This window comes from Neomonachus schauinslandi, chromosome 11 (genome assembly GCF_002201575.2).
Source record: "Neomonachus schauinslandi chromosome 11, ASM220157v2, whole genome shotgun sequence".
Lineage (NCBI taxonomy): Eukaryota > Metazoa > Chordata > Mammalia > Carnivora > Phocidae > Neomonachus > Neomonachus schauinslandi.
The window spans coordinates 49,810,833-49,833,872 of NC_058413.1; the positions used below are offsets into that span (position 1 = coordinate 49,810,833).

The following is a 23,040-nucleotide window of genomic DNA, read 5'->3' on the forward strand; positions in this document are numbered from 1 at the left end:
TCGCCTCCCTCCCAGGCTCGTCCGCCTCGGTCCCGCCAGGTGACTAACCGCCCCCCTCCCACGCTCAGGACTTCCACGCTCCCCCCACCCACCCGGACTGTCCTTCAGGCTCGCCCCCTCCCTACTCTCTCTGGTCTTCTCCTAGAGATTTCCTTCCCGCCCACTCCCCTTCAGCACCGTCCCGGTTCGGCGGAATTCTTGGGAGTGTGTGTGTGTGTGTGCACGCGCGTGTGTGCGTGTGTTGGCGAGGGTAGCGGTGGGGGTTACGGGTGGTTGGAGGGGTGGCGAGGAGGGAGGTTGCGGGGTGGCGGGGAGGAGGGTCAGAGGGGTTGCGTGGGGCGCGGCTGCCGTGGGATCCAGCATTTCCCCTGGTGGGTCAGGGGACGTGGGGGTGGCATTTAACACAGTGGCATCAGCCGCGGGTTACTGTACTATGCCGCAGTGGCCCCAGTGACCGCGACACTATCGCTACATAGTCCCCCATATCTCCTCTCCAAGGGGCTGGGGTAGCCCCTGCATCTGCCCCCACACCCTCCACCTCCCACCTCGGGGCCCAACACCCAGGCTTCCACCCAAAGCTCCCAAGGAACCCTCCGCAGCGGGCAAGGACGGCGAGGGGGTTGGTGGCGGCGGGCAGCATTTGTCCTCGAGGAATCTTGGCGCGCAAAAGGGCTGCGCGGAGGAAGAGTCTGACTTGGGTGTGAGGGCAGCTTGGGTAGCAGAGAGAACTGCTTAGAATAAACGGGGGAGGGGTGGGCTGATGGTGGGGTTTGGTGCCAAAACCGGCCCAGCACTGGCACAAGAAGGAAGGAGGCGGCTGGCTCTCGTGGTCTCCAGGCAGCGCCCACCCTCAGCGACACACTGACGCTCCCTGTTTGCTCTCCCTGCAGGTGGAGCAGCCTGTGTGGGGTGTCAGGTTCCCATGAGAGGGGACCGGAAGGGGGCAAGATCACTGGAGTGCAGCGGGAGCAAAGCTAAGGGGGCATGCACAAGACTGAGGTGTGGGTTCAGTTCCTTGGGCACAACTTGCCTCCACTAATATTTCAGCCCTGCTGGCTAGCCATTCTTCTCCATTCCAAGGAAACTCCCATATGACCTTGAAATTCCACTCTCCAGCCCCCAGCAGTATCTGTTGGAGGTGGGGGCATCAGTCAAAGAGCAGATCAGACTGTGAATGAGGACTGAGTTTATGGGGGATTCAGAGAGCCCTATCCAATTTGTCTTTTGGAGAGGACCTGTTCCAGCTAGCACTGAGTTTATAGGTGCTGGGGCACTGAAGGAGGATTTAGGCCTGAGGTGGGTGGGGATGTTGTCACCTGTCTACCCCCACTCCCCTCCTCCTGGCACTGCCTGCCTTCCCCATCAGAGTGCCCTGGACCAGAAGAGCCTGATTTGCTGTTTGTTCAGCTCTAGCACAGGTGGTACCTCAGATAACCTGCTGGACTTTTCCCACATTGGATGACGGTGGGGTGTGGGGGCGGGGAGCAAAGGAAATGTAGGAGAGAGAGAGGAGTGGAAATAGGAGTAGACGGGCATTCACTTATTCAGCAAAGTATGTGCCAGCTATAGGGCTGTGTGCTAGTTGTCTGATACATTCTGTGCTCCCACTCTCCTGGGGGACAGTGACAGGTAAGCCAACGATTGCAGCATATCGTTGGACGTGCATCTGAGAAGATGCACAAGTCACAGATTTAGGAATCAGCCTGGCTGCCTTACTCCCTTGTGCTCCTTCACCTGTAATAGAGGCTGTGACAAAAAGCCCAGCGTCCTCTCCAAATACGAGGGATTTATTCTTCAGCTGCCCAGAAGCTTTGGGAAGTCAGCCCTCAACTGCCAGCCCCCTGGGGAGTTGGCTGAGCCGAGGAAAGCCTGCTCAGGCGAGGTCATGTTCCCTTCCTGAGGCATCCTGCATCCAGTGACTGCTCAGCACAGAGGTACAAAGGTTTAGCCTTCTCACCCCAACAGAGGACAACTCTGAAAGACGTGCACAGCTGTTCACGGGGTTGACTGAGGCCTTTGTGGGGACGGAATCACTGCTCCGCTTCTCCCTTCACCCTGTCCTTCTTTCATCCTTGCTCTTGCATAGGTGTTGACTTCCAAGAGCACTCCTTAGTAAACATCCTCCACAGTAATCTGTCTTAGACTCTGCTTCCTGGGGAACATAACTGCCTCCCTCCCATAGTCAATCAATCATGAAGTCCTGTTGATTTTAGCCACTGAGAGTTCCTTGACTCGGTCTGCTTATATCTGCACCAACATTATCCCACTGTTTCTTGCACTGCTCTCCTAGCTTCTTCATTGGTCCACCACCTTTTACTGATGCTTCCTTACATCCATCCTCCACCTTAAAGCCAGAGTGATATGTGCAGAACACAAATCTGATTGTGCTGCTCTTCTGACCTTTGCTTTGGGGATAGAGAAAACCTTTTCACAGAATCTTTGAAGCCTGTGTGGTCTGGCTCCCATTGACCTCTCTAACCACCTTTAGTCCCCCTGCTTTTTTTTTTTTTTTTTTTTGGATATATTCAGCCAGTAACATGGCTTTTGCACATGGTCTCTGGAAATTTTCCTTCCTTATCTAATTAACTCCTGCTCATCCTTCTCCTCTCAGCTCAAGGTATCAGCATTTCTCAGGGACGTTTTTCCTGGCCTCCCCTCCTGTGGTAGGTGGAATTATGAAATGGCACCAAAGGATTCTTGCTCTTGTACAACCTCCTTCCCTAGAGTGTGGGCAGAACCTGTAAACATGATGAGATGCTACTTTCACAATTATGTTATATGACAAAAGAGATTTTGCAGATGTAATTAATGTCACTAATCAGTTAACCTCAAGATAAAGAGATTATCCAACAAGTCCTAATCAAGTCACAAGAATTTACTCCAGTTGGCAAAAGAAGAGGAAGTCAGAGAGATTTGAAGAAGGAGAAGGATTTGACACACTGTTGCTGGCTTGAAGACGGCTGGGGCCATGGGGCAAGGAATGCAAGGGGCTGTGGCTGGCTTGAGGGAGGAGTAAGGCGCAGAGCAAGTACCTGAGAATGACCTACCTCTAGCTGAGAGCAGTCTCTGGCTGACAGCTAGTCAGAAAATAGGGACTTTACTCTTATAACCACAAGGAACTAGATTCTGCTAATGACAGGAATGAGCTTGGAAGCGGGTATTCCCCCTGCCCCCAGAGAACCCAGAAAAGAATTTCATCTGGCTGACACCTTGACCTCAGCCTGGTGACACCCTGAGCAGAGACCCCGCCATACTGTACCAGACTTCGGGCCCACATGCCTGCGACCTAATAAGCGGATGTTGTTTTAAGCGTCCAAATCCATGGTAATCTGTTGTAGTAGCAATGGGTAACTAACACACCTCTCAGTCACAGGAAGTAGCAAATACAGACCCTTGCAAGCCACGCAAGGTAGAAGTGGAAACGCTGGAAATTTGTTAAGATTTAAAAAGATTTGGAGTAACTGCTATGGCAGCTGGTGTGGAGAGCAACTTGGGCGGTGGAGGGGGGGGAACCTGTTGAGAGTCCCTGACATAACACAGGTGACAGATGATAGCGGCTTGAGTTAAAGTCATGCAGGCAGTGGAAAAGATGGATCCAGGAGCTATTCAGGAGGTAGACAGAATTTAGAGGATGCTTCCATGTGGAGGGTGAGGGAGAAGGATGAGATTAAAAGGAATTAATGTTCTGGTAACTGGATAGGAACTGTTTGGTGATCACCTACTCTGTTCAAAGCACATTACTTTTAATCCTCACCAAGAACTATACATTTCAGTCCAATATGATTGATTACTATTTTAGCTGAAAAAAATTGTGGCTCAGAGAGAGAGGGAGAGAGAGTGAGTTTAAGTAACTTGCCCAAAGCCACAAAACTACTAGGTGGAAAAGTTACAATTCAAAGCCAGGGATTTTGGACATCAGAATTCAGGTGCTTATACAATGATGCTTCCAAGAATGAGAAGAAGTTTTACTAAATTTCTCTGATCACCTTCTTTCTCTCATTTTACACAATAGTTTTCCCAATGATTTTGGACTTGCAAAATCTCTCATGTCTTCTCCACCCCACCCCCTCCCCCCGCCGCCACTCACGCATACCATTCCTCACTCACAATAAATAACCCGGCCTCCCACTCATAGAGAAAATAGTAACCATCAGACAGCAACTCCCACCAGTGAATCTGTTCCATTTTGGACATGGTAAGTTTCAGATGCTTATTAGACATCTAAGTAGGAATTCCAGTAGGAAGCTGAATATACAGGTTGCATAGGAAGTAATGCAAACCATAGAGTTAATGAGAGTGTGTTAAATAAGAAGAAATGAGAAGCCAGGTTAGAAGTCTGGGATAGACCATATTTAAAGGCTGGATAGAGAAAGGCCAGCCTGGGAAAGAGACCAAGAGGAGCAGACAGAGAGCTGGGAAGAAAACAAGGGGAGCAAGCCATCATAAAAAAAGAAAGGGAAAACTAAAGAAAAAGGAGAAGGGGAGGAGAGGGAGAGAGGGAAAGAAGGAGAGAAAGGAGAGAGGGACAGAGAGAGAGAAGTTAATTAATTTCCAATGCAAGATTCCTGAGAAGGCAGGGAGGTATGGAATCCAGAGGACGTGTGGAAGGTTCTAGCTTTTGATAGGAGTAGAGACTCAATTTTAAGAGGAAGTTAGAAGAGAATAATTATAGATGAAAATAAGTCATGGCTGACCAGCTAGCAACCATTATTTCCTAGACGACTTGGCAGCTAAATGTGGCTTTATGACCATGTTCTGGACCGTGGCTGTGGGTAGAAGTGAGATAGGAGAGGAGTGGACTGTTTCTTCCTCCTTGCCCTTTCCTGCAGGTTGAATGTGAATGTGAGGGTAAGCCACCTTCAGTCATGCCATGAGGATAACACACTAGGGATGGCAGAGTGATAAGATAGTAGGAGCCTGGGTCTCCTATACTCAAACTGTTTTACTACCCAGGTTCTCTTGTATGAAAAAGAAACTGCAATCTGAAGGCCCTACATATTTTCTCCTCTTGTCATAGCAACTTGTTTTGTATCTTAATTAACATAAGAGGTGCATAGATTTAATGGGAGCTGTTATCTTATATTTTCTATTTTCTCTGTGAAGTTGGAGATCTGGTTATCAGTGAGTGGTGTGTGTGTGTGTGTATGTGTGCGTGTGTGTGTGTGTATGAGTGGACAGGACTGAAATTTTAGTAGTCAGGATGGTTTAAGAAAACTGTATAAAATGGGAAAGGGGAAGTGGATGCTAGAGGAATGTAGTAAGATAACTAGGGAAGTGTTGAGGACCCACTTAGGAGTTGGTGACCATGAATTTCTAGCGGTATCAGTTTCTCCAGCAGAGCTCAGATAGTTGGATGCAAACATGGAGACTGTTGATTGTTCAGTTCATCCAAAGCTAAGATTTTGCCAGTTGGGTGGGAGTGAGAAACAAAGGGACAAGGGCAAAATAATGGGCCATGAAATCCTAGCTGGACATGGAGAAGACGGAGCTATGAAGTAGGTCACAAAGTCTAAAGTGAGTAGGCTTCAGAAGGTGGAACTTTCAGCAGTGAGAAAGGGAAGAGAGTAGTGCAACGATCATATCGAGGTGGGTCAAGGAGCAGGGGTGTATTGAGAGTGAAGAAGCAGCATTGGTGAGCACAGAGGACCCCAAATCTGTGCACTGAACTGTGAAAGGAAAAGGAGCCACCCCTTTCTGCAGAGGGTGTACTATCCTCACAGGACTGCTGGTTTTAGTTAACATGGGAGTTGGGAGAATGTTCAAAGAAGCTGATGTTGGGAAGGGGGTTACAGAGGGGGAAACTCCTCTGAGAAGCTTTCCTGGGTTAGGTGCCTCTCCTATGTACTTCCGTAACACCTTGTATCTCTCATGATGGTAATTCTTACAGTTACATGTTTTATAATTGTCCTTTTGCTTACCTATATTCCAGGGCTCTGACTCCTGTCATTCAGGTTCTCAAACCACTCTCCACACTATTCTCATTACTTGTTTGCTGTCTTTATGCTCAAGGAACCTTGAATTGCTTATAGTTTCACGGTGCATTCCATGTTGTTCATTGCACTTGTACCTTGCTCATACTGTCCCCTCTAACTAAATGCAGATGGGCAATGGTGAGGTGAGGGCCAGAAGGTGGTGGATATAGATTGTTTCAAGAAGATGGTTTATAAGAGGAAAAAAACTCCAAGTAATAGGTCGAGTGGAGAAGGGGGAATACTTTGGGCAGAAGAGGGTATGAAAATGAAGTGCTAAGATGATGGAAGATCATTTCTCAAAATCAGGAAATTCCATCTCTGCCAGGGATTAACTCAGCCTTTAGGGAGAATGGGATTGCTCAGGATCAGGAAACAGGGGACTTTAGATCAAAGCAAGGAGGGAACTGCAAAGTCAGTATGGGTGACCAGAGGAAAGAGACCTTGACCCTCGTCCCAGAACAAGTCAGAAACCTAAGAGGTCAAGGAAGCAAATGCAGGATGTCCTGACAGAGGGCCAAGCTCAGTTCTGAGGGAAGTTGCTGTTCTGATTCAAGCCTTGACCTGCCAAGGTTGTCACGTTTTTTGGTTTCTCTGTGTGTGTGTGTGTGTGTGTGTGTTTTGAAGGGGAGTGCTGGCCCACCTAGCTTGACTCTTATAGCTAGAATAATTTACCTTTCCCTCGGGGAAGTCTCAATCACCTAGCTACTGCCACACTGGCTCAAGTGTGGGCACATGATCCTTCTTTCAATATTCTATATCACAATTGAGATAAGAGGGGAATGTTTAAACAACACTTCAGTAAATGTTCTGGGGAAACAACTAAAGAGGGGAGAATATAGTGCCTAATGTACAGTCAGATAACCGGCTTTAGAAGGGACTGCTTCTTCTAGGGATCTTGCAGCTCCAGCAAATATCAGCGCTTTCCCCAGGAAACCCAGTATTCACACACACACACACACACACACACACACACACACACACACACAGCGGTGTGAGAGTGTGGGATAGGCTCTGCCTCCAGCACCTCTGGTTCTGACACACACGCACAGCTCGGGTCCAGCGCTAGGAGAGGAGCCAGTCACGGTGCAGTCCTTGGGGCGCCCACTCGCCCACCGGCTCAGCCCCTCCCTCTGTGGCTCATTAGGCTGTCTTCTCTCCACATCTTTCAAGGCCCTCTCTTGTCTGCATTTCTGTGATGTGCAGCTATGTGTCTGTGCTGAGCTCCTGCCCACACACTCCCTGCCCACGTAGGAGGCTCTTCTCTTGGGATAATTAAAGAGGGAGCAGGCTGAGAAGACAGACGGGCTGCAGCCAGAGCAGGCAGGGATGTTGGTCAGAGGAAAGCAACCAGGGGAAGGAGCACCTTCCAGAGCCTGGGGCTTGTGCTAGGGAGAGCTGAGCACACACACACACACACACACACACACACACACACGGGCTGGCTCTCACTGAGAGCTACACTTGGCTTCAAACATGGCCTCTGGCAGGTAGGCCAAGAGGGGCCTGGATCCCCCAGGTCAGGGCCTCATTTGAAAGCTAAAAGAGCCACAGGAAGCCTCACCCGGGAAGCCCCAGGGAGGGCTTCCACAAACACACTGGAGTTACAAGCCTGTGGGGCCCTGCGGCCCCTGTTGTGAACAGCAAGGTTAAGGACAACAAGCCAAGAGAGTGAAACTGGAGAGGGAAGGCCAGACACAGAGAGGGCCATGCATGTTGGATGGAAAGCACAGGGATTTTTCAAGCTGTAGGGGAGGGCAGTCCTGAATACTCCCGGCCATTCCATAATGCTGTCCCCAGCAGGGCTGCCTCAGGCTCTAACTTGGCACAGCTTCCTCTGTAATGGCTTTTGGCATCATCGCTGCTGCATTTTAGTCTTTGCTAAAAAATCAGGAGTTTTTACAAGCCAGTTGAGACCACGGTTCTGCCCCTAAGATTCCATTTCTCCCTGTCCCGAAGATTTTCGTTCTCCCAGCTTTACAAGGCCTGGGCAGGAGGTAGAAGGAGGGGCGGGAATGGGAGCCCTGCGCCCTCTGCTGGCCAGACCTGGCATTGCCGGGGCCGGCCGGAGGCCCGGGGCTGAGCAGGGCCACAGCCCCTGGGCCCCACGGCCTCAAAGGCACAACCTCTGCCGGAGGGGTAGGAATAACGGGCACAGCTACCATTCATTATTAAGCAGTTGCTACTTGTCAGGCACTGGCAGGCAGTTTACAGTCATTATCTCGTTTACATTTTAATTCTCCAAGCATTTCTTTCGACAACCCTGAAAGATTGTGTAGGAGGCTGAGAGTCCCCCAGCTAGTAAGAACTAAAATCTGACTCCGATTGGCTCCAAGCTCTTTCCCGTCTGTTGTGCATACTCGCCCTGACTTGGGTCTTGACTCTGACCCGCGCTCTAACCTGGCTTAACCATCCTTCTCTCATCTGAGCCTCAAGCCAAACCCTAGCTTCAGCCTCAAGCTAGAACCCACCCACCTTGCTTCCTGCTCCTGGCACCTAGTGTTTGCACTGGATCTTTCCTTGGGTTGGATGGCCCTTCTCCCTATGAATCTGATTTCTTCCCAAGCTTGATACTTAATTTCCATCTGTCTCTTGGGCGAGCAGCCAAACTCTCAGAAAGAAAAAGATGAAGTAGGGAGGCCGGAGAAGCCTCTGTATGTGTGTGTGTGTTGGGGGGGGGGGTGTAGCTAACTGGGAACATTGAGGAGGAGTGTACATCTTCAATCTTAGCCAGGCCAGGGTGTCCTGACGTTAGTGATCCCAGAAGAGACGTGGGTGAGGCCCTAGGTCCTGTGGGAGGGAGAAGAGCTAAGCTAGAAGCAGCTGGGCTCTCAGCAGCAGGGTCTTGTAGGAGAATTACAGCTCACCCCTCTAGGAATCTAGCAGCCCCTCCAAAACTTCTGCCCTCCTCCCACAGCTGTATGGGGGCAGCTCTTCTCCAGAGCACTGGGTGGTCCTTTGTCTTTGGCTGCAGCCCTGAGATGAACACTTGAGCACACTGGGCAGGCTTGCTGGTGATTCACAAGCTTTGCTCTGCACTACCAGCTTCTCCCCAGGCTACCCCCGATACTGCTTGCAACAGTCATTCTTAAGAAAGGTGGGAGCTTGCCTGGCCTCAGCCGCAGCTGAGGCAGGCCCTTTACTTATCTCCCTAAAAGAACCAGCAAGGCAGACCTAGGTTTTATTCCATGTGACTTGGGACCCCTGTGATACTGGGCAAATCATCTAGTCTCCCAGAGCCTTGGTTTCCTCATTTTAAAATGGGGTAGTAGTAGCATCTTTCTAATGTACTTGTGAGGATTGATTGAGACAATGCACTTAACCCAGGACCTGGCATAAAATAGCTTCTCAATACGTCATATCTAATATTTTTAGTTGTTCCACGGACTTCAGTTTCTGATTTGGAAAAATAAGCATAATAACAGTTTAAGCTTCCTAACGTTGTTATAAGAGATAATGAGGTAATGTATGAGATAGCAGTTATGAACGATTCCCCAACAGTAGGTGAAAAAATGGGACCTTTCCTCGATTCCCTAAATCAGACAATCGTCATCTAAGCTTTTAACCGCCCACCTTACGGAAAATTTAATCTCATTTTATGTTTGCTGGCTTTCTTTCACTCTCTTTACCCACAATTTAGCGTCTTGCAAAAAGCCTCTGTGGGTTTTATGTTGAACAGACTATCTGGGCGAGAGGAAGGCCTGGGCTTAGAGACCATGCTTGGTTATGGGATATGCACCTTGCTCAAGCCAGTGCTCCGCCTAGGTGGTACTGCTCTGAGGCTCCATTGCAGGGTCTTGTAGGAGTTTGAGCCAGGGTAATCTTTCTCCCCTTTCCAAAGACTCAATTCATAGTGGTCCCTATTCTGGGCCCCCTGTGAAAGTGGGGTCCAGGCTCTTTTCCTCCCCAGAAACCCTGTGATAGGTAGAATTTTGGCTCCCATTACCTTGCTCTCTGGTGTTACTCCTGTGATTATGGCAAAAAAAGGGACTTTGTGGAGGTAAGTAAGATTAATAATCAGCTGACCTTAAAGTAGAGAGATTATCCTGGATTATCTAGGTGGACCTAATCTAACCACAGGAGCTCTAAAACGCAGAGATCTTTCTCAGCCTTGTAATAGAAGGGGAAGTAAGAGATATGAAGAATGAGAAAGATTTCACAACAACTTCATTGGCTTGAAGATAAAGGGGACATGTGTCAAGGAAACAAGGGCCTTAGTTTTACAACTGAAAGGAATTGTATTCTTCTAATAACCTCAGTGATCCTGGAAGCAGCTTCTTCCCCAGATCCTCTAGGAAAGAGGCCAGCTCACCCAACACCTTGATTTTGGCCTTGGAGGCCCTGAACAGAGGGCCCAGTTGTGCCCACTGTGCCGGAATTTCTGCCTCACAGGATTGTGAAATTATAAACGGTTTCTGTTTTAAGCTGTTAAACCCATGTTTATATGAAACACGTTATAGCCGCAAAAGAAAACGAATATAATACTCAAAAATCCATTCTTTTTCTTAGTCTTGGGGACTCTCCTCTCCTCAGGTTCAGAAGCTCCTGCTTCTTCAACTCTAAGCCCTCCAAGACAATTGGGCACAATTCACCTAGAACCCCTTGTTGTCACAAACAAAAGTTAGGGTAGAGAGTTTCTGAAAATTTCTGGTTTTGACTGTATAATTCAAAAAGCTTTAGGGCACCTGTGTGGCTCAGTTGGCTAAGTGTCTGACTCTTGATCTCAACGCAGGTCTTGATCTCGGGGTTGTGAGTTTGAGGCCCGCGTTGGGCTCCATGCTGGGCATGGGGCCTACTTAAAAAACAAAACAAAACTGTGAGTCTAGGAGATACAAAGATTTAGCTGCTTTCTTATGATGGGAGGAGGGATGAAATGGACAAAAGCTAAATGAGTATCTCAATAAAGTTTCCTGCCACATATATAAGTACTTAGCTTAGTACTTAATACACAGTAACTAATATTAATATTAATATTCTGCCCATTCTGCCTGTCCTGACCTAACTCTGTCCAGTTTGATCCCAAATTGTCAAAACAGTGTCTGTCATGCAGGGATGGAAGTCACTCCAGCACCAGAGGACCCCAGCATGGAGTTGCTGATATTCAAGATGTCTTCTGGCAAGCTGGCTCCGCCATGAGGAAGCTTCCTCATCCTGGAACTGCAAAGGCAGAGCTAGACACACCTCTGGCCCCAGAAGAGTTTTGTTTCTGCATCCAGGACAGGGAAGATGGCCTTGCGTTGTAGACCAGGATTCTACGGGGGTAACAGGAGCCACCTCTTCTAAGAGAGCCTTCTCTTGGAATAGGTGTGCACACTGTGTCAATGGAAAGCTTATTCTCAGCTCCCTAAATCCATCGGGTACCACAAAAATGGCCTGTATAACATACCCACCCATTCTAGCTCAACACAATTTGAGGGCAGAGATGGTAGAAAAATCTCTCAAGAAATCGACACACACCTTTCTCCAACATTGGGCCTTTATCTGTTTGAACTCCCATCTCTTTGGTTGCCAAATATCTATCTGAGGACACAAGCTGTGTCAGGCATAGTTTTGGCCCTGAGGAGACAGAGATGAACAAGACAGACTGAGTGCCAGCCCTCATATTTTGTGAGGAAGAGATCGCAAATAACCACATCTTGTTAAATGAATTAATGTGTAATGATCCTCGTGGTGCCTCCTGACACTTGGGCTCCAGCCGCAGCCTCAGTTCCTGTGGCTAGCTGAGATGGTTTTGAGGACACCACCAGTTCTGAGGGACTGTCTCCATGACTACACATCAGCAGATGCTCCCACTCATCCTGCCCTGACAGCACCGAGGGCCCAACCCTTCATTCTCTTGTACTACCTGTAAGAATCATTCTTGATATTTGGTAATTGATGATTTAGCATCGTGAAATCATGGGCCAACCTGAGCGCCAGAGTTGTTTACATCTCCTCTGTGGTCTCGCTTTCATGGGTTCTTGAAAATCATATTACAAGCTCTCCAACCACAAGCTCCCAAATCTTTGCTTCCTGCCCAGTAGGGGATGTCCCCACCTAAAACCTTTCCAGCACTAGTGTAGTAAGAGTTTTTTTGCCCATGTTTTTCCCTTGCTCCTTCTCCTTTCTCACCACCATGGTGCTTCCCTGTGTGGCCCTGCATGGGGGGGTGCCCCTTCCTCTTGGGGACCGTAAGTAATAAATTCTTTTTTTTTTTTAAAGATTTTATTTATTTATTTGACAGAGAGAGACAGCGAGAGAAGGAACACAAGCAGCGGGAGTGGGAGATGGAGAAGCAGGCTTCCCGCCGAGCAGGGAGTCCAATATGGGGCTCGATCCCAGGACCCTGGGATCATGACCTGAGCCGAAGGCAGACGCTTAACGACTGAGCCACCCAGGCGCCCCAGTAATAAATTCTTCTTTCAATGGCATTGACCTCTATGTGTCATCACTCAGTCATATTGATAAATTAAATCCAAGGTACATTTTATTTTATTTTTTAAGATTTTATTTATTTGAGAGAGAGAGAATGAGAGAGAGAGAGCACATGAGAGGGGGAGGGTCAGAGGGACAAGCAGACTCCCTGCCGAGCAGGGAGCCCGATGCGGGACTCGATCCCGGGACTCCAGGATCATGACCTGAGCCGAAGGCAGTCGCTTAACCAACTGAGCCACCCAGGCGCCCCAATCCGAGGTACATTTTAAAATGCCACCTGGCACAGCTTAGACCAAAGACTGGCCAGGCCCTGGAGGAGCTAAAGTTGTGAGCAGGGTGAATGTGATTCGGAGATGATATCAGATTCCTCCCCAGAGACCCCACAATACTTTCTCTGCTCCAAGCCTGCAGGCCTCCCTCCAAGTATGCCAAAGTTACTTAAAGACTCCCCAAACACTAATCTCCAGTTGGTCCCAACCAGGATGTTCCACTCCTAGTCTCTATCTGCCACTCTGTATTTTGAAATACCATATAGAGGGAGGGCTGGATTTCTGGCAGCATCAAAGCCAGCTTGAACAACTGACAGGACAGCGCAGGCCCAGGTGAGTGGCCCTGGAAGCTCTTCTCCCCTTGAAATCAGTCCCGAACATGGGGTAGCCCGAGCCCCAGGCTCCAGGGCTGGGCCAGAGGAAGGAAGAAAGAGGAGAGGTGTCTGCTCTGGTCCACTAAGCTAGGTCAAATCACCCAGAGTTCAAAAAGTTAAGGATACACACTCTGGAATGAAATATAATTGTCAGTGTGTATATGTGAACATATCTGTGAAAGCATGTGTACTCTTAACAAGAGTGTGATGCATAACCCAGCTCTGCCTTGGCTCAGCACTGATTCTCAATTCATCATGTACTCCAGCCCCTTTGAATCAAACCTACCAGCTACTACACAGCCTGTGCCCCTCGCCCCTGTGACTCAGAATTCAGACAGAATTCATCCTGGCCCACCGTTGGCTTCGCCTTTTCCTGTCCCTACCATAAATGCTTATTGAGGAAGCAAATACTTTATTGAAGTGCAACTTGCAGGTTACATTTGTGAACTTCCCATATGGGAGGCATTTAAAGGATATCTTGGAAGAAGAGGGCTCTGGGTGTGTTTCTGTGTGTTCACAAGTGTGTGCACACCTGTGTAGGGCATCTGTGTGTCCATGGTGTGTGAGTCTCAGTATATGGGTCTTTATGAGGTGCATGAATGAATGTGTATATATTATGTGGGTTTAAGACATACCTATGTTTGTGAGAAAGCATATGTGTTCTGAAAATGGAAACTGCAGAGTATTTTATACGGAATGCAGCCTTGGGTGCAGTATGTATATATGTAACTGCGTGTGCGTGTGCGCATGCGTGCTCTCGCGGGGGGTGGGGGTAAATGGGTGCTATACTCCCATACCTCTAGGTGAGCATCTACACCCCAGTTCACTCCCATCTCTGTACCTAGCAGACGGGATGGCAGAGTTTCTGCAGGCAGGTTTTCCTACAACTCTGGATTCCCTCGGAGGAATCCTAGGGCTAGGAATGGGTCACTCTGGGTCTGGGGGTCCCTCCTGACCAGTCCTGCCCTCTCCACCCTGGGAAGTTCCCTCCCCAGACTCGCCCTCATCATCGGCTTCAGCCAGGTCCTCAGGCATTGGCCACTCTCGAGTCTGCCACTCGAGCCGTTCGATGCGGTAAGCGATCTTGAGTGCGCTGGACTCCAGCTCGGCCAGGAGGCGAGCGAACTTGGTCTGTAGATCATCGAGTTGCTCGTCAAGGCCTCGTAGCCGGGACTCTGTGGCTTCCTGGAGGGCAATCTCAGCTGCCTCGGCATTTACGTCCAGCTTGTTCATTTTGAGCAGGATCTCACGGCCCTTTTCCTCCATGACGACCTGGGCCTGGGGATACTCGCTCAGGACTTCCCGCAGGTCCTCCTTGCTCAGGCAAAACAGGTCTGAATACCCCAGACTCTTGATGTTGGCTGTGCGGCGGTTCCCAGACATGTTTCCTGTGGCCCATGGGCAGACACATGGGAGGACAGTTAGTCAGGATAGGTGTGGGGGTTTTTCAGTCCTGAAAGTCCCCATCTCCATATTTCTGCTTTTGGGCCTATTAATTCTTTCATTCAGTAATGTGACTGGGGACCAGGCCCTGTGCTGGGTGGGTAATAGTGATCTGCCTGCAAGAATTCATAGTTTAGAGGCAATAGGCATTTAACGGGTTAATTGCAAAACAGTGTAGCTGGTGCGGTGTAGACGTATGCATCCAGTGCTGTGGGAAGATAGGTAAAGAGCCCCTCACAAGCTGGCAGAAACTTTTGGAAGTGATGCCTGACTGAGCAGGAGGTCAGAGGGGAAGGGCAGGGGGAGGGGCGGGGTGGCCTCCCAGCAGAGGGATGGGGGCAGCAGCCAGTTAGGTGGCTGGAGCAAACTGTAAGCAGTCCAGAGTGGCTGAAGGACAGGGTGGGAGGAGAGTGGAAGGAGGAGGGGAGGGCGGGGCAGGCTGGGTGTGGCAAGCCACGCCAGGGAGTTCAGACCTTATGCTGAGGGCAGTGGGAAAACACTGAAATATTTTAAGTGGTGGAGCTGTATGGTATCATTCACATTTTAGGAAGATATTGGTGAGAGGCTGTGGGAAAGATCGATTAGGCTGAATGCTGCAAAGCTCAGAGCTAGAAGGACTCAGAAGGGGCATAGGAACTGAACACTTGCTATGCACCAGACACTGTCCTGAGGCCTTACCCACAGAACTCCTCTGATGCTCACAGATAACTCTTTGGGTTCTCAAAATTACCCCTGTCGGAGAGATGAGAAAACTGAGGCCTCAAAAAGGGAAATGACTTGTCCAAAATCATGTAGACAGCAGCTGACTGCATCCAGGAAGTGGAGCTTGAAGGGTCCCTGGAGGACAGATGCGAGGCCTTTGGAACAACTAGAGAGTGAGATCCCCAGGCTGACAGCCTGTGTGGCTTCTGTCAATGACAGTGCGCTCCCCCCACCCCCGCCATGTTCTTCCATCTCCTGGAGCCTCAGTGCCTTTGCTTGTGATGAGGCATGCCAACAGCGCCTACTGCAAAGGCAGATAAAGGAATCAATGAGCCAGGGTGCAGCACCTGGCCTGGCCTGGATTTGGTGGAGTGAATGGCAATGCCTTCCTTCTACCCTCCTTTCCCCTTGGCTGTGAGGAAGTTCCTTGTACTGACTCCAAGTGTGTGTCCTTATTACCTCAATGACCTTGGACAGTTTCCCAAACATCTCTGTCCCCCAATTTCCTCACCGTGAAAGTACAGATAATAGTACTGAATTACGGTGAGAATTGAGTGAGTTGGTACATGTGAAGCACTTTGAACGTGGCATGCAGTTAGTGTGCAATAAATATTATCTATTCTTATTCTCATCACCTCTGTCACTTTCCACTGATCTGTTGGTATCTCGGGTTGACACCCACAGAGCAGATCTACCTCCTCTTCCCAAGGATCCACACTGTACACTAACCTTGGCTCAGCTTCTTCTCAGGGGACAGGCCCTCCATGTCCTGCTTCTCTTGTAAGCCCTCTAGTGACTCAGGTCAAGGCCAGGTTTCTGTAGCCTGTAGGCCCTGAAGTACCATTTGGTCTCAGGAGAGGGTTCTGCTGTCCTACGCACCAGCCCTGTCCCGGAACAAACGCTGAGGTTCCTACCTTTGATGTTGATGATGCTGATCTCCCCAAAGTAGAGCCCCGCACCAAGCACAGCATACTGTGTGACGCCATCATCTGCCACCACGGCCAACTGACCCTCACGGATGATGTACATCTCCCGGCCAATGTCCCCCTTGCGGCAGACGTATTCGCCTGGCGAATAGGTCTGGGGCTGCAGCTTTAGCACCAGCTCCTCCAGCAGGCTGGCCTCACAGTTCTGGAAGATCTGCACCTGGCTCAGAGTAGACAGGTGTACGGACACGGCCACTTCTGCCCGCAACCGCTCAGGCAAGTGCTGTAAGATGGCTACCTCGTTGGTCATCTTCTTGTTGATCTGCAGGTGCTGGTACCTGGGGGCAAGGGCAACAGTAGTTCCTCACCAGCCCCCTACATGCCTGCCTCTATTCCTTCCATCAGGGTTTAGCTAAGCTTCGGCCAAGGACCCGATCACCCTGAGATCTCACAGGGGTCATGGGAACACTGGATATTTGGCTGATGAATATCTTCATTCCAGGATCACTTCACAGATATGTTTATACCTCTTCTTCCTCACCCAGGGCCTGAAAGCCTCCACCAGTTGACAATGAATAAGACACCCTTTACCTACTGTCAAGTTTCCCCCCCCACCCCCCACCATTCAGTGACGCCTCGTAGCATCCCACTGATACCTACTTCAATGACTGAACCCTGTATCTAGCGGTCCTCTGCTTTGGCTCCTAGCTTGCTGACATTTCCTTTTGTTCATCCCATCGTATGGACACCTATGACATAGTCAACCATCTTGTTGGCCATCCCCTGGGAAGTATGGCTCTTCTCCCTTTACCCCTTCCAGGGCCTTCTGAGCCCTACCAGGCAGTGGCAGTTTTTATTCCAGGTTATCCTTCCTTGGGTATGAGTTCCTCTCCCTATCAATCTCTTATCCAACCCAGCCCCCTAAGTCCAGATGCAACTAGTAGAAGACATTCTTTTCTAAGCCCCACCCAGTGACCCCCCCCACCCCGATGAATGCCATGCCCTAGTTGCCCTGCCTGGCCCGCTAGGCAATAAGGACCCAGCCACTTTCCTCAGGCTTTATCCAGAACACCTCTCCGTGTCCTGGTCTGGGGCCCCAGCATCCTCACCAGTCAATAACTCGCCGCTCCAGCTGGCGGTTGACGTTCTGCTGCTTCATGTACTTCTTCACCAGTGCGTGGTCCGGGTAGAAAGCTGCATCTGCAGTGTTCATGTTGTAGATGACAGAGCTCATGCTCCCCATGATGGTGGCAAAACCCATGACAGCCAGCAGGAAGTCGCCCACCATGAAGAGGTACTCTTCCTCCCGCGCGGGCAACGGTGTATCGCCCACGGTGGTCAGGATCAGCGTGGAGAAGTAAAAGCTGTAGAGGTACTGGCGCCGCAGACGCTCAAAGCCAGGCTGTGCGGGGTCAGGGTACACCCAGGCGTCACGCCCGAAGCCCAGGTACCGGGACAGGGCAAAGTACAGGCAGCTGTTCCAATGGATAACAACAAAAATGTAGAGCATCAGCTTGGTGATGCGAAAGACGTTTGGGTAAGCTGTGCGGGTCTCTGTGCGGTCAAAGGCCTCAAAGAGGCGGGGCACACGCAGAAAGCGGTTCAGCCTCAGCATGGGGGTGTGTGGGCCCAGCCGCACATAGGCCACATCTGTGGGCACGAGGGAAACCAGGTCCAAGAAGAAGCTCCAGGTGCGAACATAGCGACTTGAAATCCTGCCCTTGTCCTCCACCAGGATGCCTTGGTCCAAGAATCCTGGGGATGGGGGTTGGAGATAGGCCGGGGTCAACCATGAGATGGGGTCAGGCATGGGGCTGAATCAGGGCACCTACCTGCTGCTGTAATAAGGGTGAGGGTGGGCAGGCCAGGGTAGGACAGGGAGACAGACATGGGGACAGGGTGGGGGTGGGCATAACCTTGCTCCAGGGTTTCTGGGATGGGCACAGGGGTGTTGTGAAGCATGGAGACATGTGAAAGTGCTCTCAAGGAGAGGGTCACTTCCTTGTGACTAAGAGGCCCTCTTTAGGAAGGTAACATGAAACAAAGGGTCAGCCTTGGGCTCACTGACCTGTGTGGAAGCGTACCACGATATCCAGTAGGTATAGCAGGTCACTTGTGTAGTCCAGCACTAACCAGGCCACCAGATAACTGTGTTGCAAGTCAGGAAAGCAGGCTCTGTGTGGTGGGGACAGAAGAGATTGGCTCAAGAGCACCCTCTGTGTAAGGCAATCTCCCCAAGGCACTCAGCACTCTGCCCTGGGCCCTCTCTTCTGTGCTGCCCCTCCTTCCGGCCTGGCCCAAGGGCCTGCCCCTTTCCTTGGCCTGACCCTTGAGCCCTTATCTCAGCTTAAGGCCCTTCTTCCAGCGTCCTGCCAAACCTGCACACGATGATGATGAGGTTATACATTACTGGGAAGACCATTGTGTTCAGCCACCAGTAGTAGTAATCCCCAGATGGGTCTAGGACAGGCAGTGACTTCCTGTGGAAGGAAGAGGAGAAGCAGGGTTTCATTTTTTTCACCAGACATTCATTGTTGAGTTTGTTACCGGGGACATCAAGAAGAATCAGGCTCCATCCAGTTAGGTGGACAGATTGGACGCAGGGGACCAGGATCTCTCACCTGGTCTTGGATGGGGCAGAGGGGCTAGACTCTGTCGTCTTCACTTTGCTGTCCTGGCTCATGCTTCCGTGGCCTGGTGCCTGGAGGTGGGGTATCCAGGGCCTCTGCCTATAGTGCCTGCCTGCCTGCCTGCCTGGAAGAGGCTGCCCTTGGTCTCCCGCTGTGACTCCTCTGCCTCCGACTTCTGAAGCTCTTAGCAACACAACCAGGGCCAGCCCCTACTGAAGGTGCAGAGGCAGTGTGGCCCCAGCGCCCCACCCTGTCCCCCAGGGCCTGGGCTTACACCTGCCCAGCTAAACATCTCTAATGAGGTCCCTGGAGAAGGTGGGGGTGCATACCTCAGAAGTAAGCCTGGGCCTTGTTCCTTCCCCCGCCCTGCCAAGCTGCACAACTTAGGGGTCCTCTAAGTCAGGAGAGGGGCCTGCCAGTATAAGCTCAGTCATTCCGTTTTACTTTGTGCAAGTTCTCCGCTTGGGCCTCATTATTTATTCATTTAACAACTATTTACTGAATGGCTCATTTGTGTCAGGTGCTGAATTAGTCTCTAGGGACAAAGCTTGTCACATCAAATGTGAGCTCTGTTTTCATTATCTGCACACTTATCTACATCCGTGCCCACTTTACCTCATTTTTTAAAAAAAAGATTTATTTATTTTAGAGAGAGAGAGTGAGAGTGTGTCGTTTGTGTGTGTGTGTGTGTGTGTGTGTGTGTGTGTGCACGGGCCAGGGGAGGAGCAGAGGGAGAAGGAGAGAGAGAATCCCAAGCAGACTCTCTGAGCATGAAGACTGATGGGGGCTTGATCTCATGACCCCGAGATCCTGACCTTAGCCGAAATCAAGAGTCGGACTGCTTAACCGACTGAGTTACCCAGGCACCCCCACCTTACCTCATTCTTACTGGATGAGTGTGATGGGGGCCATTCTGTGGAGGTTTTGCCCCATTCCTTTCCTGTTACCTCTAGTACCTGATCCCATCAGCTATTCCATGTGTTATCTAGATCCCCAACCTCCTTCAGTTTTCCCTTTCTATGAACATGCTTAAATCTCTCCCATACCAAAACAAACAAAAAATCCTGAAAATTATCCCTCAACCTGATGTCCCTTTCACTTCTATCATCTTTTCTCAGTCAACAGGTCATAATCAGAAAAACTGCTATGAGCCAAGCCAATATTATGCTCAATATTGGGGATAAAAGATGAATGAAACACACTCGCTGCCCTCTAGAAACTCAGAGTTTGGTAGGGGAAATAGTCAGGTAGATAGGCAGTTACATATCAGTTTGATGGGTACTCTATTAGGTGGATATACATAAGGCTCTTACACTATAAGAAGGGTCCCAACTGAGCCTGGGTTCTGTAGGATGAATAGGAGTTAGGTCTAGAGATGGGAGAATAAAGAGCAGTAGAGGCAAAGTGCATAGAGTGTGCAAAGGCATAGAGACTTTAAAAAACATGGGTGACTGGGAGACATCAACTGGTTTCTGTAGAGAATGTGAGGGGCTATGGGTGTGAGAGGAAGCTGAATGGAGGACAAGAGGACAGCCCAGGGAGAGCTTTCTCAGCCATTTTATAAAGCTGGGGTTTTATCTTAAAACAATGGAGAACTTACGAAGTGTTTTGCATAGTTAAGTGGTATGGTCAGATATGTATTTTTGGAGAGTTTCATGGAAGAAATGTCTATAGTCCCCAACATTTTATTTTATTTTTTTTTTGAAATCCTCTTTTCCCATGGCTTCTGTGACACCATAATTTCTTGGTTTTCTGTTTATTTTTTCTTAGTCTTTTCATAAGCTTGTCTGTCCATCCTTTCTGTGTTGGCGTTTTTAAGACTCTGACCTAGGCCTTCCTCTCTTTCCATGCTCCTGGCTCTCTCTGGCCAATCTTGATTGCCCACAGGATCTTCTCTCCCATCTACTGACTCCCAGAAACTCTGAGCTGCAGACCCATCTATACCACTAACTGCTCGCTGGATGTCCTTACTTGGATATACCACAGTCACCTTTAGCCCATTGGGTCTATAATTGAGCTCATTATCTTCCTTCATCTGTTCTTTCTCTTATAATCCCTCTTTCTGGTCTTTCAGGCCAAACATCTAGCACTAGTATTTATTATTATTATTATCATTATTATTATTGTATGACATTGTATGACATTATGGCAGTTTGACACTCCTGCCTTGTGACTGTTTCAACCAATAGAATATAGCAGGAGTGACTTCTGAGGCTGGATCATAAAAGGCTATGCAGCTTCCTTCTGGTTCACTTGGGAATGCTCGTTGTCTGGAAGCTCCCCATCAGGATATTCCCTCTTAGAACCTAGCTGCCACATTGTGAGAAGTGCAAGCCACAAAGACTAGTCATGTCTCTGTACTGTGTTTGACAGTCCCAGCTGAGCTCAGCCTTTGAGTTGTACCACCCAGGCATCAGACATGTGAAGAAGAGTGAAGAAGCCTCAGATGACACTAGCCACCAGCCTCAAGTCACCCCCAGGCATTCGGGTATCTTATATGAGGCCCCAGGCATCATGGACTAGAGATACACCATTCTTGCTGTGTCTTGGTTGAATTCCCAGAATCTGTGAGCATAAAGAAATAGTCGTTGTTTTACACTACTAAGTTTGGGATGATTTGTTATGCAGTATGGTAGCCAGAACAAACATATATTAAAAAAGTGCACATTTCCTAAGTATACAGCTTGATGAATTTCATAAAGTGAACACACCCATGTAACCAGCACTCATAAGAACCCCACTCTGCCCCCTTCCAGTCCTTGCTTTTCCAAGCATAATCACTAGCCTGACTTCTAATACCATAGTTGAGTTTTGCCTGTGAATGAACTTATATAAACTAAGCATCAGTTTTTAATCCTTTTATTTTCCTTTCATATGCATCCAGGCATCAAGCCCTGGTGCCCTACCTTCTAATGTCCACATGTCCATTTCTCTGTAACTTTACTACTTCAGTTTGGGCCTTACCAATTTGACCATGTATAAAATTCTTTATAGTTCTCTGTTATCCCAAGGATAAAATCTAAACTCCTTCACATGGCATACAAATCTCCCATTCCTGACCTCTGTTCATGTCTTCAGCCTCATCGCTAGTGTCTCCTTTGCATGTTGCCTGGGCTCCAGACGTGCTGTACTGATTGTAGTTCCCAAAGCACCTCGCCCCTGTTGTTCATTCTTCCTTGCCTTGGTATGGGCTGATCTATTTCTTTTTCTTTTTAAATACTTTTTATTTTAAACGAACTTCAGGCTTACAGAAAGTTGCAAAAAAGGTGTAGAAAGTTCCCGTAAACTTCTTAGCCACATTCCCCTGTTATCATCTTATATAACCAGAGTACAATGATCAAAACCAGGGAATTAACATTGGGAATAGTTTGAACTAAACCACCGAACTGATCTGAAACTTTCGTTTCTCTTAGTTTACCACACTCTTGCTTGTTTCTCTGCTCAGACATCATTTACTCCTGAAGGTTTCCCTAAGCCCCTTTTGCCCTTCTTTCCCTTAAGGGCTGAGGTCTTGCAGGGCAGATATGGGTTCTAATTGATCTGGCTGGAATCCTGCCTGGCGTGGAGGTGCTTACTCCGTGTTCCTTGAGTTAATGAACAAGACGGTGTCCAAGGCGGATCACGGAGTAGCTGGTGTTGGGGAAGCTAGGAAGGGGCGGTCATCGGCCGGGTACAGTCCAAGCCGTGCGCGCAGATGGGGCAAAAACGACCTAGTCTGCAGTCAGCCCTCTCGTGGGCTCAGCTTTTCCACAGGCCCCGCGTACCTACTGACTCCTCCCCTCAGACCTACCTTTCGTGCTAGCTCCGCCCCGTCCAGCCCACTCTTCCACCCTAAGCACCGCCCAGGACCATTGGCCCCGCCCCCCACGCTAGTCTTCCAGCCTCTGTTCTCTCCTAAGCCCCGCTCTTGGCCTTTCCGTGCCTCCTAAAGTCGCGTCCCTCCTTAGGTCCCGCCTTCTGCCCTCTGGTTCGACCTTTCCTCCTCAGGCTCCGCCCCCGCCCTACGGGCCTCCGCCTCCTCAGAAGTCTTTCCCTATGACACGCTGGAGTCCTTCGGAGGGGCGGGGTTTACAGCACGAAGGGGCGGGACCCAGGGAAGAGGCGGTACTCCTCGCTCGGAATGCCGTCGGCGACCCCGCCCCGGCGCTCGGCCGTTGCCAGGAAACAAGCATCGGCGCTCCGGCTCTGGCCGGGTCCAGCCAATGAGCTGGCACGCCACTGCCCAGCGGTGCGTCGCTGGGCGGTTACGTGGGGTGAGCGGGGGCGCGGGTTGCGTGTGGCGCGGGGCGGGGCGCGGCTGGTGCGCCTGAGGA

At 49.8% G+C, this 23,040-nt stretch overlaps 1 protein-coding gene across 1 annotated transcript; it reads right to left on the minus strand.

Annotated features, from left to right (window-relative positions):
• Positions 1-13,953: 13,953 nt before the first annotated feature.
• On the minus strand, positions 13,954-18,780 carry CNGA4 (cyclic nucleotide gated channel subunit alpha 4). Its single transcript, XM_021685698.1, has 6 exons — positions 18,719-18,780; positions 18,476-18,577; positions 18,166-18,272; positions 17,207-17,852; positions 16,086-16,435; positions 13,954-14,414 (listed from the first exon to the last, which is right to left on the minus strand). The coding sequence occupies exons 1-6, from the start codon at positions 18,778-18,780 to the stop codon at positions 13,954-13,956; spliced, it is 1,728 nt and encodes a 575-aa protein (XP_021541373.1).
• Between the last annotated feature and the right edge of the window lie 4,260 nt (positions 18,781-23,040).

Coding starts and splice junctions, on each gene's coding strand:
- CNGA4 (XM_021685698.1), bottom strand. CDS start 18,780: ATGAGCCAGGACAGCAAAGTGAAGACGACAGAGTCTAGCCCCTCTGCC. Junction 18,578..18,718: donor TCTGCCCCATCCAAGACCAG/GTGAGAGATCCT, acceptor TTCCTTCCACAG/GAAGTCACTGCCTGTCCTAG. Junction 18,273..18,475: donor CTCATCATCATCGTGTGCAG/GTTTGGCAGGAC, acceptor CCCACCACACAG/AGCCTGCTTTCCTGACTTGC.